This window comes from Otolemur garnettii, unplaced genomic scaffold, assembly GCF_000181295.1.
Source record: "Otolemur garnettii isolate 467f Iridium unplaced genomic scaffold, OtoGar3 scaffold00275, whole genome shotgun sequence".
Classification (NCBI taxonomy): domain Eukaryota; kingdom Metazoa; phylum Chordata; class Mammalia; order Primates; family Galagidae; genus Otolemur; species Otolemur garnettii.
Window position 1 is genome coordinate 257487 of NW_003852670.1, and position 10814 is coordinate 268300.

General features: G+C 43.0%; 1 protein-coding gene across 4 annotated transcripts in view; it reads left to right on the forward strand.

Moving 5' to 3' along the window:
- The window catches only part of LDB3 (LIM domain binding 3), a 74011-nt gene extending 66714 nt beyond the window's left edge, over positions 1-7297 (forward strand). For 3 of the 4 annotated variants that reach the window (XM_003803015.3, XM_003803013.3, XM_012813523.2), the window contains one exon: positions 5184-5829. In XM_003803015.3, the coding sequence (XP_003803063.1) occupies positions 5184-5273 (90 nt within the window). In that variant the 3' untranslated portion in view covers positions 5274-5829. Of the gene's footprint in view, positions 1-5183 lie in introns of all 4 variants that reach the window. The other variant, XM_012813522.1, reaches the window with a different exon arrangement.
- Positions 7298-10814: the final 3517 nt, after the last annotated feature.

Sequence of the window (10814 nt, forward strand, 5' to 3'; positions counted from 1 at the left end):
CAAAGACCCTATTCCAGATAAGGTCACTTCTGTGTCCTGGCGCTGGGTAGGCTGGAGGTACTAGGGGTTAGGACTTCAATATATGAATTTTTTGGAATACAATTCAACCCCTAAATACTCTAATATTCCAAATCTGAACAGATTATCTAGTTTTAGATATCCTTTAGATCCTTTTAGAATCCTTTAAATACATCAAGGCCTCCCCTCCAAAATGGGACAATGGTATAAACATACTGACTTTGGGATTGTCCCCTGAAAAGCCATGGCTCAGCCAGGTACAACACAGGACTCTCTGACCCTTATATTCAAGCCATGGCTTGTCTGGGCCTGAGATACTGCCTGCAAGTCTGGTTACCCAACTTTTAGAAGGATCCAAGGAACTTGGAGAAGGTCCAGGAAGAGAGTGGCACAGAAGGCCTGTTCTCCAAGGGCAGGCTGATAAGAGGTCCACGTTGCATGCAGAGGGAGCTGTGGCAAAGGTGAGCATGTGTCTGCTCCATCACGCCTGCCATGTTTGGCTTAGATTCATGACAGGACAAATCCTAGAGTGAGACTAGAAGAAGCAGTAAAGCTTAGGTGGTTCAGGCTGATATTACAAATAAGCTCCAGGGAAGCAAATCCAAGTGGGTATGACAGACCTGTAGCACTGCCCAGCAGACCCACCCAAAGTAACTGGGCAGATTCTGTCCTCTGGAGAATTGGCATGGAGATTGTTAGGTCTTGCTTCAGACCAGCCCATGTGGCACTCACTGCTGCTTTAAGATATAGCAAGGTGGGCCAGGAGTGGTGGCTCATGCCGGTAATCCTAGCATTCTGGGAGGCCAAGATGGGAGGATTGCTTGAGTTTAGGAGTTCAAGACCAGCCTGAGCAAGAGCAAGACTCCATCTCTACTAAAATAGAAAAACTAGCTGGGAGTTGTGGTAGGAGCCTGTAGTCCCAACTACTTGGGAGGCTGAGACAACAGGATTGCTTGAGCCCAATATTCTGAGGTTGCTGTGAGCTATGATGCTATGGCACTCTACCAAGAGTGAAACTCTGTCTCAAAAAGGTATAGCAAATTGGAACATAGTTCTAATTTGGGGAAAGAAATCTTTTAATTGGAAAATTCTGAAGTCTTTCTATTTTTATCACTTTTAATGAACATGTGTTTGCCTGTAATAAAAATTAAAAAAATTTTAAAAAAAGACCTAGTGACTTAAAAATAAAAAAACAAAAGACCTAGTGAGAAAGGAAGATGTGGACTAGCTCGTCCAGCTGATATGCTGTTTTTCTACAAGTTAGATGTCAGGATAGCACATTCAGACATCTAACTGAATCTGACTGATTTAGTTTAGCAAATATTCCTAGAGTTTGAGCAGTACAAGATGTATTCCAGAAAAAGTCTCTAACTTCAAGGAATCTGGAATGTTAAAAAAAAAAAAAAAACTAACAGATAGGAACAATTAGAGGGCAGAACAAGACAGTATCTCCTAAGTCCAAAGCCATAAATGAAGGCTCATAGGCTGAGAAGCGTGGGGTGGATCAGGGTGAGGGCTGGGCTTCTGCCTGGCTTTGGCACTTGGAAAGGATTTAGGAAAGGGTTAGAAAGGATTTAGGTCCTACCTTAGTAGGGGGAAAATATCTTACCAATTCCCTCGTTTCCTCTAAGTCTATTTGGTTTCTCATCCTTCTCTGCTGGTATGGGTGGGTAGTCCCAGGGGCTTCTACATCTAGCCTAGTTATTGCCTTAACTCTGCTGGGATTGCAGTCAACACTGTCCCTGGCCACCATTCCTTCACAGCCAGACCGATACTACCTGGCCGCAGAGCATGGGGGACCATCCCTGCTGTTGCCCTGTGCTGGGTGGGCTGGAGGCCTCCTCCACCATGAAGCCACCCTACACCAAGAAGACACTGAGCACAACTCCCTCTGAGGGTTCATACCTCCAGCCCCATTTCACCCATGAGCCACCTCTGAGGCTCGGTCCCTTCTTCTTTCCTTTGTCTCTAGTCCCTTGACACCCTCCTCCCTAGCATGAGTCATCCTGAAGTTCTCACAAGTAATCAGCACTGCCCCAGACCAAGTGGAGGTCTCAAAGCCAACACTGCAGATGCTGCCAGCACACTCTGCCAACTCACTGCTGAGCTACCTCTCTGACTCCCCTGAAACCCATTCTCATCAGTTACATCTTGGGTGTCTACCTTTTTGGACTGGTCTCTAATCTGTCTTGAGGCTTCCACAAGATTCAACATCACTGCAACCACCTGGGATGTCTTCAAAGCACTCTTTCAACTCATTGGCTTACAGGGCCCATCGGTAGCACTGTGGGACCCTAAGTATAACCTCCCCAACTGGGTATTCATGGCCTTGCACATGGGGCTGCCATGATGCCCCTTTCCTTTCCAGTTCTCTTATGGTGGACACATGCTCACTGACCCAAGCTCAGCTCAGGAGAGGGATTTGTCTATCCCCATGACCACCTGTGTGTGGGGACTCCATCCTGCACTTCTTTTGATGTCAGTATCTTGGATGCGGCTTCCAATTCTGCTCCCCGGCAGGGATCTTCAAGGTCCTCTCTGAGGCTGGGGCCTATCCCAGCCAACATAACTTCCTGGCTCACTCTGCCATATTGATGTTGCCAACCCAAGGCCCAGCCTATGTATTAGTAGTCCACCATAGTCAGAGGGCCACCTCTGTACAGACCTGTAAGCCCAGAACAGTTTCAAATAAACACAACTTCTTGGGCCTGGTGTGTTGGCTCATAGCTTTAATCCCAGCACTCTGGGAGGCCGAGGCAAGTGGATTGCCTAAACTCACAGATCAGAGACCAGACTGAGCAAGAGCAAGACCCCGTCTCTAAAAATAGCTGGGCATTGTGGCAGGCAACTGTAGTCCCAGTTGGGAGGCTGACAAGAGAATTGATTGAGCCCAAGAGTTTGAGGTTGCTGTGAGCTGTGATGCCATGGCACTCTACCAAGGGTGACAAAGTAACACTGTGTCTCAATAAATAAATAAATAGACATAGCCTCTCTTTGTGTGGGAAAAATTAGAATAGAACTAGGGTCTACCAGATGTGGACACGAATTCCCAGCTCTGTAACTTACTAGGTCTGGGACTTAAGCAAGACATTTGGGCTGTCTGAGCCCCGGTTTTTTCAATGGTGTAAAAGGAGAAAGACATACCCACCCCATACGTTTTTTCTGAGAATTAAATGAGCTTGCATCTATAGAGTAAAAGGATTCTGTTTGATCCATGGTAGCTGCAACAAATATTATTTAGTTCCCATCTTTTTGGGATGTCTCTGGCTTCAACCTATACCCATATATTGTCATCGTGGGAGTATATATATACTTTTAAATATAATTTTGTCTTCTTTTTTCCCTTGCACACCATATTTATTGCTTTTTCATGGTGGCATTCCACTGGAAAAATGTACTATGCAGATTTAATCATCTCCTTATTGAGAGCAGTTTTAGTAGTTTCCAGTTTCTAGTAGAGCACATGTTGCTTTCTTTTTCTGTGGAGTTGTTTCTGCAGGATAAAATTCTCCAGAGTGGCATTACTGGGTTACAGGGTAGGCACATCTTTCTGGCTCTTGTTCAGTGTTGCCACATCCTCCACAGAACACTGGGCTGATTCATGTGTCCCTAGCACTGCACAAGTAGGCTTCATTCCCTTTTAGCATTGCTGATTTTCAGCTGAATCCTTTCTTCCCCCTCTCTTTGTGGTTAGAGTCATTTAAGGCTACAGGTGACAAGCCATTAATTTTTTTTGTTTTATTTATTTTGCTAATTAATAGATATCCAGTGACCAGGTCATACTTGTTGATAGTGAAGAATAAAAAAGAAAAAAAAAAGGAAAAGAATAGGAAAAAAACAGATAACTAGTGGTATCTCAGGGAAATTTTGATTTATTTATTATTTATTTATTTGTGAGACAAAGTCTCACTCTGTTGCCCTGGGTAGCATGCCATGGCATCATCATAGCTCATAACCACCTCAGACTCTTGCCTCAGCCTCCCAAGTAGCTGGGACAACAGGCGCCCACCACAATGCCCAGCTAGTTTTTCTATTTTTTTAGTAGAGTCTTGTTCTTGTTCAGGCTGGTTTCAGAATCCTGAGCTCAAGCAATCCACTGGCTTTAGCCTCCCAGAGTGCTAGGATTATAGGCACGAGCCACTTGCCCAGCTTGATTTACTATTGTTTTTTGTTTATTTGTTTGTTTTTGCAGTTTTTGGCCTGGGCTGGGTTTGAACCCGCCACCTCTGGCATATGGGGCTGGTGCCCTACTCCTTTGAGCCACAGGCGCCACCTGATTTACTGTTTTTTTAATTATTAATGAGAATAATCTTTTCTGCCATGTTTTTTAGTTTACTAATCATATTTCTTTAGATATTAATCCCTTCTGTGTGCATCAATTTATGAACTTGTATTGGTTCCTTATACATTTTGGATAGCATGAATTAGTTATATTCATGGTATATATTTTTTCTACTTCATTAAATTTAATTTGAGTTTTGTGTCTTCTTTAGAAGTCTGAATTTATATGTAGTCTAACCCATCTATTCTGCTTGTGTTGTGGGGAGTACAGGCTATGGCTTTTCTCTGGGCTGCATGTGACAGGGCTTTTTCTTTTCTTTTTTTTTTTTTTTGAGACGGAGTCTCAAGCTATCCCCCTGGGTAGAGTGCCATGGCATCACAGTTCAGAGCAACCTCCAACTCCTGGGCTCAAGCGAGTCTCCCGCCTCTGCCTCCCAAGTAGCTGGGACCACAGGCGCCCACCACAACGCCTGGCCATTTTTTGGTTGCAGCCATCATTGTTGTTTGGCGGGCCGGGCTGGGGATTCGAACCCGCCACCTTAGGTGTACGTGGCTGGCGCCTTAGCCGCGCCGAGCCGGCAGGGCTTTTTCTTAAAGGGGTGACCAGAGGCTGGGGCACGGTGGCTCATACTTGTAATCCCAGCACTTTGGGAGGCTGAGGCAGGAGGATGGCTTGAAACCAAGAGTTCTAAGTTGCAGTAAGCTGTGATCATACCACTGTACTCTGCCTGGGTAACAGCAAGGCCCTGTCTCAGACAAACAAATAAAACAAAACAAAGACAAAAAAGAGTGGGAGTTAAAGGGATGACTGAAATTTTTTACTTGTGTCCCCTGCCACATGGGCTGGAGGGTCCTGTCTCAAGCAGTTTTGTTTTCTGTCCCAGGTCTGCCACGTGAATCTGGAAGGGCAGCCATTCTACTCCAAGAAGGACAGACCCCTGTGCAAGAAGCACGCACACGCTGTCAATGTGTAGGGGGTGGAGGCGTCTGGTGCTGACGGGCAGAGCTGCTCTTGCTGCTGGCAACAAAGGATTCAAGGAGGCTGTTGTTTCTTTTGGGGGGAAGGGGAGAAGAGAGGAAGCAATTGAGCCCCTTTGAAGTATAATTTTAGTTTTTTCTTCAGTGCACAGATCGTGTATTTGCATAGTTCCAACTAGAAGCCAAAAGAAGATTCAAAACCAAGCTAGTAATTAATCCAAGACTGGAATTGTACTTCAAACGTTTAGAGCAGAATTCCAAGAACTCAAAAGTGAAAAACAAAAAGCAAGTTTCCCAAAGTGATGCATTTCCCTGCAGTCACCAGAGTAGGGACAGAGCTCAGAGCAGTTATGGAGAATCTGAAGCATTCTGCAGAGTTCTTTAGAGCTCCCCTGGCAAACAGAATGAAGTGCCAAATAGTCTTTGCTGCAGGGTATTTTTAGAGTCATAGCTGAGAGCTTGTTAGCTAAGACCTATTGGGCTTTCCTCACCAAAAAAGGAAGTGTTGTTCCATCACTAGCATCACAGAGCTACCTCTGCTCATTACACTTCAGACCTTGAACAAACTTGAAACGTTCTAAGGGGAGCCCCAATGTCCAAAGAAATGTCTTTGGGGAGCCACTGGGCAGTTGCCAGGGCTCCAGGAAGGACTCTGGCGCACACTGTAGACAGCTGAGAAAGATGGGCCCTTCAGCTACCCTCTTTCACTTTGAAACATCCAATTTCCCCAGAAGGCTTAGCTCCTTCTTGAATTGGGATGGGAAAGTGGGATTGGGTTTTTCCAGTTTTGCTTTGCAGTGTACAAGAGGAGATTTTAAAGCATTTGGGTTGTGTTTGGCCCTTTTTTTTTTTTTGCTTTAAGAGGTTTGTTAGCTTGAGTGTCAGGTCCTGTGCATGTATTTCACCCCCAATCTGTGACTGTTCACTCATGACATCTTCCTTAGTACCCTCTATCTCAAGTGGCTCAGTGGTCTATGGAAAAGAGAGAGAGTGTGTGTGTAAAACAGGATGGCAGAATAGGCTGACCTGCCCCATCTCTGGGTGGGGAAAAGGAACCTTGCTTTCTGCCAACCTCAGTAAGAATGCATGGGGGTGGGGGGCAGGACCTCTCACCTTCAGGTCTGCACCAACCATCCTTTTCATATGTTCCTTTAAATGCAGTAGAACGTTTATGTACAGTTGTGTTAAGTGCTGGAAGGAAAAAATGGACTGATTTATATGCATTTGCCATTTTGGCCAGTATTTTGAAAATGTTTGAGCTGAGTTGATCTAGCAATTAGTTAAGAATTTATTAAAGTAGACTTGGGCCTTCAAACTTCTTTACAATATTAGTGACAGTTTGAGTTAGGTAAACATTTTGAAGCTGTTTGGTGATAAAGAGAGAAGCTTAATCCCTGAAGTTGGAAATGGGATAGTCACTTTCCTTTTTAGGAAGTACTGTTATTGTGCTCATTGAAAATGGCATTGAAGCAGGCAGTTTACGGGGATGTTTCTCCCTTGAGCACGATATTAGGCACCCTTCCAATCACTGCTACCCTGTCCTTACTCTTGTTTGGGATTTTTCTCTTTGCACGTTTGAAATGTTTTACAGGAATGCACTTAGAACTCTTTTTCTTCTGAGAACGGAGACTTCCAGGGGACCACTATCTGCCAGCATGTATCTCTTCTCCCTGAGGGAGAAGGAAGCCACTAGCTGTGTCCCTAGCAGGAAGCCTGAATTTTTTCCAAGCATGAAGCCACCAACCTCCCCCAGGGAATACCAGGGAGGGACATGAGCATGCACCTACCACAGGACTGTTCTTACCACCTGTGATGCTATAAGAAAGTGAATACGAAGTACCAGGCAGAGTAAAATCTGCGACTGATAAAGAGTGCAAACAAGTACCTTGTAGTATTCTATTGTGTTTGGAAAGTTCAAATATACAGGGACAAGGCGGTTGCTGACTTCACAGAATAGCTCTAAGTAGGTTTTCTCCAAAACCAATCTATTAAATTATCCGGGACTGGTCTTGAGGAAAGAAAGAAGAAAGTTCCCTAGAGTTCAGTTTCCAAAATCTCTTTTTAAAAGTTTTATACACAAACACACACACGCGATCCTTCAAATAGGTATGATTAAGAAGAAAAGTGAAATATCTCCAAGGACAGTTTCACCATAGTCCTTTATCAAATTGGTATTTTTCCACATCTCAGAGCTAGTGTAGATTCTGAGGTACTCTTTTATTTATGGAAAAAATTCAGGGCAAATTTTAAAAAATCATTTTAAAAGTAGCGGGAAAAGGCGGTAGTTTTGAGTGGGGTTCACGCAGTGTCTGTAAGCCTGACCATAGTGTCAGGATTAAGATTGTATTTAGTTCAAATTAATGTCATGGATATCCTTCAACACCAAACCAAATGTTCTTCAATAGTCCATGGTGGGGCAAGCATATACTTTGGAGGTACCATTCTTGTCTTTTCATTGTTAACATAAACTTAACATTTATAAACTTTACTTTTGCATCTGAGTGACTTACATCTGCAGTGGTTGTGTTAGGAATCTAGCTTTTATAATGTTAACTTTTCAACCCAGGTACTTTTGCTTTGGAGATTTTTTTGGTTTTTTGGGGTTTTTTTGTTACGGTTTCAGAAGTGAAATATACTGTGTTAGAGGTGTGCACAAAAAACATTTTGCATGTTTTTTTGTCTGTGTGAATTCTACTTTTTAGCAAAATAAAACCCCCAAAAGAATATGCACATACAGATTTTTCTGTGTAAAGTTTTTTCATGTGACATCAAAAGTAGCTTACTTCTATATGACCATGGGTAGAAGTTTGAGACAAAACAAAATATCTTATGGAGAATAAACTCACTTGCTATATTGCTCAATAGCAGTTCAATCAGCTTGTTTAAACAGCTTGTGTGTCAATAATACAAATGTTTTGGATATGAAGGGCGTTTACTAGGTAAGTAATAAACTGAAGACTACATCTTGCTTTGTATTTTCTTAAAGTTTTGTTTATTTAGTGACATGGTGGTAAACTATTTCTGCTCTTTGTTTTTGTTTGTTTGATTCTGTCACCTGAATAGAGTGATAGAGTGCCCTGGCATCATCATAGCTCACAGCAACCTAGATCTCTTGGGCTCAGACAATCCTCTTTGCCTCAGCCTCCTGAGTAGTTGGGACTATAGGCACCTGCCACAATGCCCAGCTAGTTTTTTTATTTCTATTTTTAGTAAAGATGGAGTCTCACTCTTGCTCAGGCTGGTCTCAAAGTCCTGATATCAAGCAATCTACTCACCTCAGCTACCCAGAGTGCTAGGATTACAGGCATGAACCACCATGCCCAGCTATTTGCTACCTTTTTAAAAAAAGATGGGGTATCTTGCTCTTGTTCAGGCTGGTCTCAGAATCCTGGCTTCAACTAATTCTCCTGTCTTGGTCTCCCAGAAAGCTAGGATTATAGGAGTGAGCCACTGTACTGGCCTAATTTATTTTTATTCTGCTATAAATGGCTTTATTTCTTAAAAAGTTGCTATATTTCCTTTGATATCATTTGTTTTCAAGTAAGTTCAGCATAAAACCCTCTCATGGCATTAAAAAAAAAAATAATAAAGATCCCTCTGAGGACGCTTTACTTAACAAAATAAATTCATTCTTTTTCAAGTTAGTCTGTTTCTGGGCATTACTTAAAAGTAGAGGGAAATTTTTTCACAGTTTATTTGATTTTTATTTATTTATTTTTATTTTTATTTTTTTTGAGACAGAGCCTCAAGCTATCCCCCTGGGTAGAGTGCCATGGCATCACGCTCACAGCAACCTCCAACTCCTGGGCTCAACCGAGTCTCCTGCCTCAGTCTCCCAAGTAGCTGGGACTACAGGCACCCGCCACAACGCCTGGCCATTTTTTGGTCACAGCCATCATTGTTGCTTGGCGGGCTCGGGCTGGGGAATCGAACCTGCCACCTTAGGTGTATGTGGCTGGCGCCTTAGCCGCTTGAGCCACAGGCGCCGAGCCAGTTTATTTGATTTTTAGCACCTGAATCAGATTTTGAAAGAGCTTTGCAATTAAAAAAAGAAATAAAATCTCATTATTTTAGTGCTTTTTAAAGCTATAGAATTTTTCAAAAATAGATAATAGAGAAACAGGCTTATAGGATTATAAAATTTAAAATTGGAAGGAATCTAAGAGATCATCTAGGCATTTTCCAGATTCAGGAACCGAGGCCCAGAAAGGGGAAGTGGCTTCCTCAGTGAACATGACCAGCTAGGGAGGCAGCCAGGTGCCAGTGGAATACACTTGGACTTTGGCACAGTAAAACCAGTGTTTAGATGGAGGCTGTTTTATACCATTTGAGTGATATTGGGAGAGTCTCTCTAAAGCCTGTTTATCTGGAAATGAAGGATATGACAACTGCCTCACAGGAATATTTTGAGAACCAACTGCAATAGCTTTGGGAAGGAAACGGCAATACAGATGTTAGTTGTTACTATCACCAGTAAAGTGGGGTCAAACCCCAAGTTCCTCACTCCTTCATTTTCTTAACTCCTCCACCTTGCCCATTCAGAAAAAATCCATGGGAAAATCAGCAGCGAAAATAAATAATAGATAGTCCAGAAATATGAACTATAGAAATTAGAATTTGGTATAATTAACTTGTACCAAAATTCCTCCCCTTTTCACTAAGGACCTGTGGGCAGAATAAATATTGTTTGTTCATTTGCTTATTCATACATTCTTTCAGCAAATATTTACTGAACATCTACCAGGTGCCAGGTCCTGCTCTGGATACTGACAACATGACAGTGCATATAACAGACAACAACTTCAGCTGTCATGGAACTTATAGTCTAATGGGCTGGAATCAGCCAAACAAGATAAATAACTAAAATATGTCAGATTAGTTCAATGGAGAAATATTTTGACTAATTCAAGCTACTTTACAGGGTAACACTGGCATCAAGCAGAACTTAGACTCATTAATGATAAAGACATGGCCTAAAGAATCAGCTCTGAGGCCAGGCCTGGTGGCTAACGCCTGTAATCCTAACACTGTAGAAAGCCAAGGCAGGAGGATCATTTGGGTTCAGGAGTTTGAGACCAGCCTGAGCAAGAGTGAGACTCCATCTCCACTAAAAAATAGAAAAATTATAAGGGGCTCTTCTACAAATGTAACTTTATCCTGGGAGTGAGAACAATGTAACCTAAATATTGTACCCTTGTATTAATTTGAATAAAGTTTGAAAGAAAAAGAAAAATTAGCCAGGTGTTGGAGTGAGCGCCCATAGTCCCCACTACTCAGGAGGCTGAGGTAGGAGAGTCACTTGAACCCAGGAGTTTGAGGTTATTGTGAACTAGGTTTACACTACTACACTCTAGCAGAGGAACAGAGTGAGACTCTGTCTCAAAAAAAAAGAGCTGAGGCTCGGCGCCTGTGACTCAAGCGGCTAAGGCGCAGCCACATACACCTAAGGTGGGGGGTTCGAATCCCCAGCCCGAATCCGCCAAACAACAATGATGGCTGCAACCAAAAAATGGCCAGGCGTTGTGGCGGGCGCCTGT